This window comes from Molothrus ater, chromosome 1 (assembly GCF_012460135.2).
Source record: "Molothrus ater isolate BHLD 08-10-18 breed brown headed cowbird chromosome 1, BPBGC_Mater_1.1, whole genome shotgun sequence".
NCBI lineage: Eukaryota > Metazoa > Chordata > Aves > Passeriformes > Icteridae > Molothrus > Molothrus ater.
Window position 1 is genome coordinate 47,858,775 of NC_050478.2, and position 14,795 is coordinate 47,873,569.

General features: G+C 43.1%; 1 protein-coding gene across 2 annotated transcripts in view; it reads right to left on the bottom strand.

The window, feature by feature from the left end:
- The window catches only part of AOAH (acyloxyacyl hydrolase), an 82,397-nt gene extending 72,924 nt beyond the window's left edge, over positions 1-9,473 (bottom strand). The window contains exons 1-2 of one of the 2 annotated variants that reach the window (XM_036405980.2): positions 9,373-9,473; positions 8,650-8,804 (exon numbers count right to left, since the gene is read on the bottom strand). In XM_036405980.2, coding sequence (XP_036261873.1) covers positions 8,650-8,803 — 154 coding nt within the window. In that variant the 5' untranslated portion in view covers position 8,804; positions 9,373-9,473. Of the gene's footprint in view, positions 1-8,649; positions 8,805-9,185; positions 9,309-9,372 lie in introns of those variants that run through there. The other variant, XM_036405981.2, reaches the window with a different exon arrangement.
- Positions 9,474-14,795: the final 5,322 nt, after the last annotated feature.

Here is a 14,795-nt window from a genome sequence, read left to right on the forward strand (position 1 = left end):
ATTTGAAGGTAGTGAGTAATAAAAAAATGCCATTTCCAATAAGCTCAGAAAAGAAAAAATCTTACCCCAATAATAAAATCAGAACTAGAGGAATTCATTGCTTAGCTGTGAAGCCTCTGGCAGTTTGAGCAGACTATTTAACTTAAATCCACTTCTGCTGCACAACTTTGAAAGGCTCTATAATTAGAATTATACCCAGGGATGTCAAGAAGTTTTTGGATAGTGAAAGCTGCCTCTCTAAGTTTCAGATTTGTAGGTATATTTGTCTGAGTAAAACCCTGTTAAATGGGTTTTCTGGCACCTGGCACATCCTCCTTTGCCATTCTTTGCTCATGTTTCTGGATGCTGGATTTCTTTCTCACCCCTACAGCCATAAATTAAATGTACCCCTAGAATACAAGGAAGACACAAGTCCAAAAAACGGCCTTGGACAGAAATATCTCTCTGCAAATCCTGCTGACCTGGCTGTGGCCACCCTGCAGCCACTCTGCTTGCTCCTGGTAGAGCAGGAACTGGAGCCTTGCTTGGTGATGTGGCAAAACTCTGCCTCAAAAATCTGTCTGCTGCAGCAAGGCTCCACACACACGAAGCCATTTATCCCATTCCTGGCTTTATGCAGAAGACGAAGGGTTTCCCAAACCACAGTCTTAGATTCTTCCATTTATAGATGATCCTAAGCTCCAAGGCATCTCTTAAAGCCTACAGGTGAGGAGACCCAAGAATCTGTCTACAAGATATTGCTACTCCTTGTGCTGACACTGTTGTTCTGGCATAAAAATACCTCCTTCCAAATTAGTCTAATCCAGTTCCAGTTCAACCATTTCTCTTTGAAATTCACATGGAGAGATAATAAGAAATAGGGCTTTCTCCTCTGAGATGGGGACATCCATGTGAGTATTCTAGGTGCAGGGAGACTGTGGCCATGCAAACTTACAATCCAGGAATGTTTTCTTTTTCATATAATAATAGCATGGTTTGGGTTGAAAGAGACCTTAAAGATCAGCTAGTTTGAACCACCACCAGCCATGGGCAGGGACACCTTCCACTGTACCAGGTTGCTCAAAGCCCATCCAACTTGGCCTTGAACAAAGCCAGGGATGGGGCTTCCACAACTTCTCTGGGCATCCTGTGCCAGCATTTCACTTACTATTATATTCCTTTCCTAACAGGGCCCAATATCTCTATTGCCTTCCTGCACTGCTTCTCATTACTGAGCTGATACTTTCAAAGAACAGCCCTTTATAACCTCAAGATTTCATTCCAGTTCAATGAAATATTCAGCTCAAATGACATAACTGTATATGCAAAGTATAGGCAGTTATCTTCCCATATACAGTCAGAGGATTTGTTGCTTTGAAAGGTAATTTGGAAATGGATCTGAGTGATAGTCTTTTAACTCAGACTTTGCTTCCTATCCCATTTACAGAATTAATGTATTTTACAGAGATACTGAGGTGATTGAACATAATTATAGGTATCCATATTCAAATATGTTGGCATATACAAGACCCTTTCACCCTTAATTTGCTAAATCTTATGAAATATCTTGGAAATACTAAAAGGTACATTATTAACAAACCTGTCACTGGGCATTAAATTACACATAGTGTAGTGGCTAAAGAATTTTTTAAAATATTAATATAAAAATAGCAGCATTTTGAGTGCATTAGCAACAAATTCCATCAAAACCTGGAATACCAGTTTTTATTTCTGTTGCTCATGCAAAAGCAGTGGGCCACCTCAGGCACCCTAACTTGAGAGCTCCAGTCATTTATTTTTGCTTCATTTAGACATACAACAAGGACTCTGATAAAGTTATGACAGTACAGAAAATTCAGATTCCATCTAGTGGAAGACTCTGGTATCCATACCTGACAGCCAAATGTATCCCTAGTGTTTCCTCTATTACACTTCAAAGAGCCCTATTTAACAAAATCTATAACCCCAGGCCTTTCCAATAGAAATGTTTTCTGTATTAATTAATATGAAAAAAGCCCCTATGTATGCATGTGTGTCACTAATACATTTTTCTTTTCCAAATCAGGAAAAGGTATTGAAAATTTACTGAAACCCAAATGCTGGCAGGGGGTGTTAATGTAAGTGGATAACTTTATCCTTGTTGCAAAGGCTTCCCCATTTCAGGATTCTGAATGCAAGAAAATTTTTCAGATATACGTTTCCTAAAGCAGTAAAAATGATTGCCTTAAACATGAGCAGTAGTTCTCTGTAGGGTTAACACATGAACAAGAGTGAGAGCTGCACACATGGGTACCAGCATCCAAACAGACAATCAATAAAATTATTATTATGCTCAAGGCAAGCATCAGTAATGTAGAATGTACAAGACTACCCATGTGTACAAATGCACACAGATGTGATTGTGTATTTACACACACATAGATATGAATGTGTTGGCATGCTGAGCACATCTTTTCATTGTGATCAATAGCTGTATTTACATTTTAGATTCATAAGCTTTCAGTAAGACTTGGAGTGATTTTGGAAAAGAAATTTTTACCATCAGTTGCTGAAAAGTTGCTGAGTGGTTGCTTTAGTATCTCTACTGTACTATTCCCATACCTGTGTTTGTGCTAGCCAATGTATAATCATAGGAAAAATGTTAGGGTCAAATTTAGTATTTATTGCTGATCATCAGGTCAAACTTTGTTGCTGATTAAACAAAGCAATGCTGGTGAAGTGAACAGAGCTGCTATGGCTTGAAACTGACTTAACTGTAATCAAAGTAGATTCCCAACCTTTTAGAGTAAAATACATTGTGGTGCTCAGTGATATTGAGCAAGGTTTTTTTACAGAACTCGCTGAGCTGTAAATTATACGTTCTGTCATGGTGCCCCCCCAGACAATATGTGCACAGCCTCTCTGCCTGAGCACAGTTGTTAAAAGCCTCCATCTCCATTTGGCATGTTCCATTGTGTGAAGTTATTGGGAACTCTGAACGCCACTGGTCCTGCTGCCACTCCAAGGGGCATATTTCATCCCTGCACTCATGCACAGCTAGACAGAGGCAAACTGTTGAGGACAATGACTACCACACAAATCAACACAGGTAGAGGTCAGCATTTTACTCTGCTGGTAGCTCAGAAACACCCGTTCTTTAACGCAATCAGAGCTGAAAACACGTTTCGAAAACATGCTTCTTCATATGCTAGGAACTGTGTGCTCCTGGCTGAATGGAGGTGGTGACCCACAAAGGTTGCTGAGAATGGCATTATATCACGCACAAAGATGGGGAAATTTGCTTTTCTGGCTGCTGACCTACAGGATCTCTGCTTGCTAGCAGAGAAAATGGAGAGCACTGCTGTCTGGCTCTATTGAGGGCTCCCTGACTAAACGCCTCGTTCTGAAAAGGGCAACCAAAGTTAATCGGCAATAGAGCAGGGCAGTCTGCTGTGGCGGAGGGGGAAACAAATAAATGCTGCTCTTTGCAAATGCTTCTTTCAGCCACAGCACACAACTCCAGAAATGCTGGCTTGGAGTAAGTCCTCTTACAAAACCTCTGCCCTAACAGATGATCTAAACCATCTAGGCCGTTCCAAAGGGACAGGGCAGACACAGTTTGTAAAGATCTCTAATGAGGTCTTCTACAGATTTCTCAGGAACTTCTTACTCTGCTCACTTATCAATGTCACAAGAAAATCTTCTTCCTAACCTGAATGTCCCCACTAGTACCCATTTCTGTTACTTCTTGGAGAAAGGATCACACTTTTAATGCTTTCATGGACAGATATATCTTTTCTCAAGTTTTTCTCCTCTAGACTCATTAACTCTAATTTATTCACTCTTCTTTTATAGCTTATGCTTGTTTTTCTGTGAAACCTCCTGTCACTCTGCATCATTCTTGATGCACAGCCCCAAAAGGGAAGGCAGAAATTCCTCTGAGGCTCTGTCAATGCTGAGAAAGGTAACAGGTTACTTCACGTCTTGCAAGCTGACTTCTGTTCGCACGTCTCGGTGCGTGTCATGTGTGCATGCTTTGTGACAGCATGCCATCATTGTGCCACTACAAGCCCAGATCATCTTCCTCAGGGATGCTACCCAGCCGGTTGATCCTCATCTGCTGTGTGTGTCATTGACTATTCCCACTGAAGTGAGTGCCTTCAACATTCCCATATTGAAATTACCTTTTCAGATGCAAGTACTCCAAGTTGTCAAGCTTGTTTTGAATTTAATTCTGCCCTAATTTTATTTGCAAACGATTTCATCTTTACATGAACTGATTTAATTTAATAGCTAGTTATCCTGGCTAGTGAAAATATAGAATGATAGTATGTTCAAAAGAGAAGTTGAAGAAAGACCTGATTTGGTACATTCTTTTGCTTAGGGAGTGAGCTACTCGTAATTACTCTCTGAAAAAGACTACCCTTCAGTTTTGTTCTGCCCTGTAGAAGCTTAATCGCTGTCAAACATCTCTTAAGCCTAAGATTAGTGCTAAGGTAGTGCCAAAAGCCTTACTAAAGCCCAGCTACAATATCTGCTTCTTATTCCATGTCAACATGGCATTATCCCTTTGGCAAAGAAAATTAGATTGATCTGACTCTACTTTTGAAAGGTGTTTTAAAAAAGTTTTGTAGGATTTTTCTAGGATTTGATCTTTAACTGACTAATCTACCATTCCCCAAATTCCCTTTCCTACTATGTTGGAGGAAGATGAATACAGAAGTTCCCATCCATCTTTCAGTGTCCCCCTCACTTTCTGCATACTCCAGGGCAGCTTCTGCCTTTCCTGAAGTTGCTTCAGGTACCTCTGGATGAAGTCACCTTTGCTAGAGAGCAGAGCAATTTGCAAAAAAATTTAAGGGTTCTCTGGTAAGTAAGGGTGGAATTGAATAAAAGCTTTAAAAATCAGTTGAAAAATGATGAAACATTAACACCAGTGTCAACAGTTTACCAGTGTTACTGTACTGTCTTTGGGTACCTTAACATTAATTTAAGTAAAACTTTGCTTGCCTTTTGAAATGGGCAGCACTTTCCTCATTTGGAAGATGAGAAAGTAAAGACCTGAGCATATGAAAGGTTCATTCATGCCTAATTTTTGAGAGAAAAGTACAGAGCATCTCTTTCTCAGGATGCCACACTGAAACAGTCAGGCTGCACTCAGCAAAAGGATTTTTAGGTCTCATCCCAAATAAATCCCTTAAGCCATGCTGTCTATTAGTAACAAACCCAGAAAGGAAAGCTAGACTCAGCATGTAGCTCCCAAACCCGTGCACAGAACAGAACCTCACTGCCTTTGCAGGAGGAAAACAGCTTCACTGGCTTTTGCATGTAGGAAAACTTAGAAAAGCCCCTTTGCCTCTCATAAGGAAAAACCAGAAAAACATATCACATGCAAAGTGTGCAGAAGGCCCAGAGAAAGGGCCTGAGCTGATTTCACAGAATACAAAAATGGTGGCATTTTAGCAGCCTGAGGGGACAGGAAATACTGATGGTGAAAAAAGACTGGGAATGTCAGATGCTGGGAAAGTTTTTCTGGTGACAAGGTCAAAGAAAAGCCATTTATCTGGTTGTGGTTAGATACTGCTACAGACCAGCTATCTTAGATGGTTAGGAATTGCTTAAGTATACTACATCTGATCCTGTGGTTGGGAGGGTTGTTATTGGGTGCTTTTTCCCCTCTTTGCTGTAACTCTAAAATGCAGCAGTATTAAACCCCTTTTTTAGGTGGGAACGCTCCAGTTGTTTTGTTTGTATGTCAAGTCAATTATGAAAAGCCTTTCTCTAAATGAAGCAGCCACATTTTTCAGGAAAATGAAGAAAAAATGATGTGACTCTTTCTACAGTTAGCAAAGGTGATTAAAATCTTTTTTAACTGTAGAAAGTCACATCATGTGACTTTTTGATGTGTCACTTTCTGTGTGATTTTTGCTGTCTAAACCTCACTGGAGGCACACCCTCCTCTCCTCCAGCCCTGTTCCGTATTGGCACATAGGTGCCTACCCAAAATACATTTCCCAGGATCTGCTAAGGGCAGGGAAGCCCCTTGAATTACTCAAATGCTTTGCCAATACGACTGGAATATACTGGGGCAGATGGTGGTGCCTACCCAGGGAGTGCTGCAAGCAAGGGGAACAGAAGGAGGAAGCAACCAAGTTGCATCACATTTATCAGAGGTACCAGAGCTGCACTTTGCTTTCCTGTCATATTATTTCCACATACTTCTTCAAGAAGTGTGATACACTCAGTGCAAAGGCTTAATGGGAAATATTTTCTTGGTTTTGTTAGTGAAAGAACATTCACTTTCTGACTGGCTTTGGCTACTAACATAGCAATCTCAATCAGGCAGGTGGTACACAGGAGTGAATAGAAATTCAATGTGCAGCCACCTCATTTCCCTCAGAAAATTGAGACAGATAACTTTGAAAGATTAGACACTTGTATGAAAGAAAAAAAAATGCTTCAAGGAAATCTATGCATTTAGCAATAGGAATTTCTCACGTTAAAAAATTAGATAAGATTTAAGGAAGAAATTCTTCATGATGACAGTGAGAAGGCACTGGAACAGGTCATCCAAAAGAGCTGTGCCCTGCCACTATTCAAGGCTTAGTTGCATGGGACTCTGAGCAAGGTGATCAAGTGGAAGCTTCCCTGCCCATGTCAGGGGGATGGAACTACAGGATCTTTAAGGTGCCCTCCAACCCAAACAATTCTATCATTCTCTCTGATTCTATGAAATCATCTTGGCCTTGATCTATGAGGCCAAGAAGACACAGAAGTACCCATGTCTCTTTCTCATTACCTCCCCAGATGGCAAACTAAGCCAACTAAGTATCTGGGGTCGAGTTGTTGGAAGGAAATCACAAGCTGGTCCTGCCTTACTATCTGCTCCTAAGAGGGCTGGTCATGGAATCAGATGCAAGAGCTGACATTACCCCTGCTCCAAGCCATGTCAAGTGCAACCATGAATCCCTCTGTGCTTTCCCCTTCTGCCCCTCCCTGCCAGGCTGCCCTTTTATCACTAGCCACACTTCATTTTTATCTTGTGTTTTGCAGAGGTGGGCACAGTCTGTTTGGGTCCTGAGTCAAGCTCACAAGGATTTTTTTAGCTGAAGGGACAGTTCAGAAAGATAAACTAGTTGTGGGAGGCAGTGTCTCCTCCCTGAACAAAGAGATCCACAGTGGTCCCAGAAATGGGGCTAGCACAGCTCTCCTCCCTTTAGGAGGGAAAAAAAGGACATGTTATCTTGCACAAGGCAACTTCAATGCAATGTGCGGAATTTAGAACTTTTCTGAGTCAACAGGATAGAAAGGCCAGAAAATGCTCACAACCTGACATCTAAAAGCCACCAGCATAAAAATCCAACAGATAATCATAGTCACTGCCTTTCCTGTGCCATCAAAACTGTAGCTGCCTTAAGATCTCACCACTAAACAACACCACTTCCCCCTAGCTCTGGCAGCTGCTCGGTCACCACTTGCTTGGCTCCCAGCCCAAACAAGGACAGCCCCTCACAGCCATTTATGCTTTTCATCTCCTGTTCTCATGTTCTAGCTGGTGGCTGAATCCCCTCACCACCCTGACTCTGCTCTCCTTTTGATTCACCCTGCCCCACCAAAACTGTGTGTGGCTCAGAAGAGAAGCAAAAATCTGCTTTTATCAAGTTCAGGATTATTATTTCTAACTGTATTCCCCAAGCCACAGTGGAAATAATTGTTTCCTTCTGAAGGATGGAAAGCTGTGACAGGGTTTATGTTTCCAGTCAAAGGTGCCTTGGGAAGCTAAAAGAAAGAATCATAGAAATTTTTAGGCTGAAAAAGGCCTGTAAGATCAACAAGTCCGGCTGATGACAAAGTACAGCATTTGATTGTAATGCATAAGACATATCCATTTGCACGCATAAAAAATATAAGCTACCACATCTCCCTAGGTATATAGAGTGCCATGCCAAGGGCATTTCTGGTGCAGGAATATCCACAGTTTACACTGACTCCAGTGTTACCAGTCTTGCTCTGGGAATCACTCAGCCACCTGAGACTGTGGGATACCTATCCCCAGATACAGGTGCTGTGGGGATCACCACAGTCACTGAAGTCATGTGAAGAGGGGGTTGCCAACTTGCCCCAGTTCAGTATGGGTCATGCAGACGTGTGCACACCAAAAGGAAAGGAAATGTGAGGAAGCAGCCTTTGCAACCCAGCTATCCAGAGATGACTAATCAGACCACAAAAACCTCTGGCCCAGGGATGGACCAACCACTCTTAAGAATAGTTTTCCAGGAACTGAAATCAATGAGGAGACCCTAGGAAAGTCTGAAGGGAACTGTGCCTTCCTACCAGTTAAGCAAAATGCATCATGAGCCCTAAGAAACACTAGGACCTCATAACATCCTATTTCCAGCTCCCAGACCTGCAGACATTAAAGCCAACTTCTCAGATGCCATTTCCCACAGAGCGAAAACATGAACTTTGGGAAGGAGCCAGTCAAAAACAAAATCATAAAATATTTCCAGATCCCATGACGGCCTTGCAAAATCTTCAGTGACTGATTCAGCAAAGACTACAAGTATTTTGCAGTACAGCTGTTGAAAGAGATAAAGGAGCGATTTATGATGTGAATAGCAACTCTCAGTTGCTCACCAGTGAAGTAAGGAACAAACTAGTCCAGCAGACAAACAAACCCTGGATACATACCAACACAGGTGTGTCCTTTGTACAGCCCAAAGGGGAGCGAAGGGACTCGTGGGTCTTTTCCACGGGGTGGAGGGGAGCAAGAGGCAGTCTTCAGCAGCAGCAAGAGCCCAAGGATGCAGAATAAATTAAGGAATGTTTGCCTAGACTCCTTCATCCTAAGGGAGTAAAAAAGGAAGAAATCAGGTGGGAAGGGTGCAAGTGGACCTGTAGGGTCCACTCCTCCTCAGGGAGTATCCTGCATCAGTGCAGCTTGAGGAGAAGGAGACTGGTGTGCCTGTGCAGCTGTTAAGTAACACAGGGACAGATTGCCAGGCGGGGACAGAGACATCCACCCTCTCATGGGGTGCATGGAGGATCCCACACTCGCACAAAGCAGGTGCTCTCCCAACCCCTCAGCCCCTCCCAGGCCCTGCCACCCATTAAACCCAGCGGTCCCACAGGCCTGGGCACGCTGTGAGGATGCCCCTGTGGCATCCCCCAGGCTGCTCTCCAGACCCCCAGAGGACCCCGTTTCCCCATGTGCAGCTCTTCCCAACCTGCTGGCCTGGGAGGACCCAGAGGGTTGGATGAAGAGCTGTGGCTCAGCGCTCCGGTGTCTCCTGCAGTACCAGCGGATGACTAACGACCTTGAACCACAGAGCCACTGAGCATTAATAACACAAGACACTCCCCTGAACAACCAGTGTTGCAAAAAGGGAAAAAGAAAAAAACAACTCTACAAACCCTTCCCCCTGTGCCGTCACTGCTCTGCCCTCCTCCGCAGTAAAGAAAGAAAGAAAGAAAGTATTTCTCTGGCTGCCTCTGTAAAATCTCACACCAAGGTTTCCGTTCGGGAGGACTGAGCGTGAAAAATGAAAGAAGCTGCTCAAGACGGAGCTGCAGGGCTGGGGGGGACGGGGCTGCCGTGCTGGGGTTTTGCCAGGGCTTTAGTTCTGCTGGGGCCGAGGCATAGGGATGGGAGACAGATGCCAGCGTGAGGGTAGCACGGGGAGCTGAACTCCTGCTCCCATCAGCTTTGAGCACATTCACTTGCAGCCCCCAGCTGCCTGAGAGCCTTGAGAAATCCTGTGCTGTTCCTGCTTTGGCAGTAACAACAACTAAAGGTTTCTCTGGCTCTATTTTTTTTAATCCCTCAGACAAAGCATAAACCAGCCATTCCCCAGCCTGAAGCAAAAGCAGAGTAAAACATGTTTAAATTATATGAATTCAGAGGTGGAACAAGTCCAAACAGCTACATCCCAGACTCTGTGGATGCAAGGATGGCTTTAAGGAGGCACTTTAGGACTGAGGCGCTGGAGGGACAATGCTGTGTCCTTGCTCTGCCTCTGCCTTTTTGTATAAACCTGTGCAAGTCTCTTCCCCTCACAGTGGGCAGTGGGTACATGTCTTTCCTTTTGATTCCTTCTCTATTTCAGATGTGGGCAGGCCAATGACATGGGCTTCTAAAGGACAATGAGGAGCCTGTCTCATAAAGTATCCCTACATGCTTCCCAGGAATAATTAAAAGAGACTTATAAATAGTGTTGTAAAAACAAAAACTAGAGAAGGTATTAAAACCAGCAAATTCCAGCCAATTCCTGCAGACCAACATGATCACACATAGATCAGATCCGCTTCATTATTGTTTTTTGCAAACCACTTCCTTCCTTGGGAGCCTCCTCTATGACTTTTTAAAGATGGTTTTCCTCAAATTTAATAAGGAGGATTTGCCTTGTGCTAATGATGATATAATCCAGTGGCTCTGGGGAAAAAAATATAAGACTATAAAATCTTCAACATGAATACAAATCACTCTGTATTTCCATTCTTTAAGCCAAGCAATTTGCTTTCAAATGTATGCTTTCCTTTGAAAAATATAAAAATAATTAAACCCAAAATGAAGGTAATAGCTGTTGCCTGAGTTTTGCAAAACTGTTTCTGCTTATCATTCTCCCTATAGCTAGCAATGCTGGCTTTCTTTATTTTCTTTTAAGAGCAGATAAACAAAAATCATAGTGCAAAGTACCTTATCCATATGCCAATCCTACTGAAATCTGCAGGATGTTTTTCTTAACGCTGTAAAAACTTGCTATAAAAAGACACTGCTACAGCAACTGCAGCTCCATTAAACCCTTTTTAACACACATATCACTTGGTTCCCAATGACACTTTGAAGTCCTTTAAAACTCTGCATATTGGCTCATGAGCGCTTGCTGCAAAAGCAGAGTGCTAATAATAGGAAGAAAAACCTTCCTAGCAGAGAGGTCCCCGGAATGGCTTCTGCTTTATATCTATTGCAAAACACAAAGCCAAACAACGGCACTTATAAAGTGCAGAGATAGAACCCAAGCTGCTCCCAGGCATGTAAACCTGCAAAGCATGTAGCTCAAGCCTGTAATCAGCTGTGTTATTTTCTTTCATTTTAGCCTGTGGAAAGAACGGTGAGATAACTCCATGTGTAACACAGAGCTGCTTTGCACTGTACCTTACATGTTAGTCAAGCTCTTAAACCACTTGAAGAAAAAAGCCCCCAAAGCTTTTAAAATATGCAGTCTGGTCAGAGAAATGAGGGATTTGCATACTTAGATTTGGAGGCAAGCTGGGAAGGTGAACTTCCCCCCCCAGTGGCCCCTCCCCAGACCAGTGTGAAATCTTTCTTCTTCCCACTCAAATCGGATAGCAAATCCTGCCTTTGCCAAGCAGATTTTATATTACTTCCAAGTCCTTGACACATTAAGACGTAAAGCTGTCTTGGTACAGGAGCAGAGGAGCACTTGATGTTGCCTTTTAATCTTAGTAAGTGCATAAATGATCTCAGTGGGAGGTAAAAAACAAATTAGACCTGTCCCAAAGGAAGGGATTTGATCATAAATGCTTCCATTAGGTTGTGCACAACACCCAAGTCAGAGAAGCAGACCTAGGTCAAGGGTGACCAAGGAGATGCGGCCTGCCTAGAAATAAAGAATATGAGAACTAGAGCAAAGGGAGCTCTGCCCTCTGCAAAGCTCCAGGTGCAGAGAGGTGATGTCTGGGGTGTCCCATGCCCAAAGGGGTCTGGCAGGGTCACCCTATAGCTTTTGACCATCTTTGTCTCCTCAGCTCTATTGTTTTTTCAATGTGTTTGCAACCTGGGCTTGCAGCAGGTCCAGCCAGGTGGCAGAGGAGTGCGGTTCAGGTGGGTTCTCTGGGCTGGTGGGGCTGCTCAGGGTTGTTATAGCCTATGAGTGCCTCAGAGCCCTGACACTTGCCTTTGGTGACCATGAGAGCCAAGTGGGTGGAGGAATGAACGCTGCAGAAATGCTCCTGCACACCCCACTAGGTACCTGCCTGCAGCATTACTCACCCAAACAGAGCTGAGAACGCAGCCAACGTTTTGTCTCTCTGAATCTCCACATGTGGCTTTTGAAGTGGAGGCAAGGACAGCACAGAGCTAGAGGTGCCATGAGTTCAGCACCTCTTGCAGATGGGAAACCCTCAGTGCCCTGAAATAACCCAGCTCCACAGTCATTCACTTGCTATTAGGCAGAAGACACAGAGTCAGCTGAATTTTTTCAAGGTTGAATTTGGGCTAGTGATAATGTATGCATAAATAAACACACATGTGTATCCATGGTATATGCTGACCTACCTGCTGCTGCTTCCTGCTGAGGAAATGGGAGGGCCCGCAGCTCCCTCCATTCAGCGCACAGATCAGGAGGGATGTACATTACTCTGCAGGTTTTTGGTAAAATTCTGCTCTGCAGGAAAGTCCTGCACCTCTCTGTATCTGCTCTCAAGATGCCAGAACACACTGAAGATCTTGCTCAGCTCACCCAGCTTGATGCAGTCTATGTTTTTTGGGAGTTTTAGTACATGTGGGAGTCCCCAGAGCAAATCTCAGTTACCATATCCTCATGTACAGGCCAGTAGCAAGTGTGATGTGTGGGGGACACACCACATAGGGGATGGCTTTGCTTGGGGGTCACCAGAGAGGCCACAGGGGCTAATGACCCATGGAATGCCCCAATCAGTAACTCCCAGCCCAAGTGCTCCAGCCACACCCTCAAGCCTCTCTCAGTTTAAGCAGAGCTGAGAGAAAGTTGCACACATGATGGCTGCCAAAAACCTGAGGCAAAACATGCAAAGACAAGCCTGAATTTCCATGATGGCAGAGCAGTGTTAGGGTACATGCATAGCTGGTGAAGAAACACAATCCTCTAGGCTGATCCCAGAGCAGGAGTGTGGTTTTTGGAGTTTGAAGGACCCACAACACTTCTGCATTTCTCATGTTTCCATAGGAGTTCTGACACCTAATGCACATTGGTTTTGTGGTGGTGCCAAATCACTGAAGGGACAGGTATGGTATCAGCCTCCATCTTTGCTGCCCCTGAAGCAGAGATGCAATGGAACTGAGTTAGAGTTTCTGATTTTCTGAGTAAGGTCTTAAACACAATTTCAGAGTCACCCCTTCCCTGTGGGGAGCAAGATGTGATTGCCACTAGAACTGTGAAATGAGATACGAGGATGAAGTGAGTTTCAATGCTGCTTTCTATAATGGGTCCCTAAAGATCTGTTTATGTATACAGCAAATACATTGGAAAAGGCCATCGAAAAAGAAAAGAGAATGGAAAATACTTCAATGAAGCCCCAAAACAGGACAAACAAGAATTGATTTGTCATCTGTCAGGATTAGAGGCCACTTAGTTGAAAAAAGAAATACGTAGTACTTATCTTACAAAAGGAGATCAGCTGGCAGTGTATATTTATCTATCCTGTTCTGTCCAAGTCACTGCACACATTACTGCAATTTTTTTCCTGTTTGGTTAGATTCTTTTACATATTGATTTTTAAGATATCTGCATTTTTTTCTCTTTGTCACATTCATGCATGCATTTTTATGATGATTAAATGTTATCTTGGAAGGTTTTCTCTCCCTTTCTTTCCTCTTTGACATGCTGTTCAGTTCTTAAGGGAATAGATATAAGCCTTGTATTTTTGTGTCTGGAGAGATAAAACGTGCAGGAAGAAGCCTTTAGATCAAAGATCCTCTCAGTCCCTTTTCTTCCTTTTATTTTCAAAACTTTGTCCTTTGTGCCCTTTGACTCTGAAGTTCCCAGTGGTTTCTTGCGTTGGTTATTTTTCATTACTGCTCTCCAAATTTCTTTGACTGTCATAAGCATCTCTGCGGTTGGTGCATTATCACTGGCACAGATGAACATTTCCAGAGCCCCATGTGGATTTGTGGCTGCACCACAGCCAACTGAGTCATTCCCTCTGCCCCAATTTCCTTATCAGTTGCTGCTTGCAGTTCAAGTTATGTGTCTATTTCAGAGTCTCTCCATCTCATTGTCATTCAAAGCTGCAGGGAAAGCATTTAAACCAGTATTTTCTTACACTCGTATCCAAAAATTTGTTCCAAGTTATTGCCATGCTGTAGCTGATATGATTATCCTTTATTCTGCCACCTGTAATGGAATTAATTGCCCCAGCTTGCAAGGGTGTTAATCTGCGCTCTTAGAAATGTATTTACACTGACATGACTTCAGTTTGGATACAACAAAATGTGGGAACGAAGCTCTTAAGGCTTTCAAACAGGGAGCCCATGAAAAATTCAGCTACATCACCTTGCCCATTTGTGTTCAGGTTGTGCACTTCTGGGAAGATCTGGCTCTTAGGGTTGACAAAAGGGAGTGATTTGGATTTTCTACTAAAGATGGCCTTTTGCAAAGTGGAGATCAGATGAAGTGCATTTTCAAAGTGTATTTCTCACTACTGCCTGTAAGGAGTCCTATAGTGATTTACATGGTTTAGTGGTGGACTTGACAGTGCTGGGTTAACCGTTAAATTTGATGATCTTAAAGTTTTTTTCCAAACTAAATTATTCTATGAGTCTGTGATTATTGGTGATGCAGTATATTTCCTTAGTTGTTTGATACTAGTGCAGAAAAACAAACCTGGCTGTGGTGTTCTTACTGTGTGCAGATGACCTTACAAATCCAGAAGTAATCTTACTAGCATAGATTTTGTAGTTCCAGTTCGGTAGGCACAGCTGTGGGCCTTTTCCAATCTAAAGAAGACATAATTCTTGCTATTATCTAGACAAAAATACCCCAAACCCTCAACTCTGGCAATTAAGGAGCAAGAGAGTGTGGCAATATTACTGAAAAACTTGTTAGGGCCCTTAGATA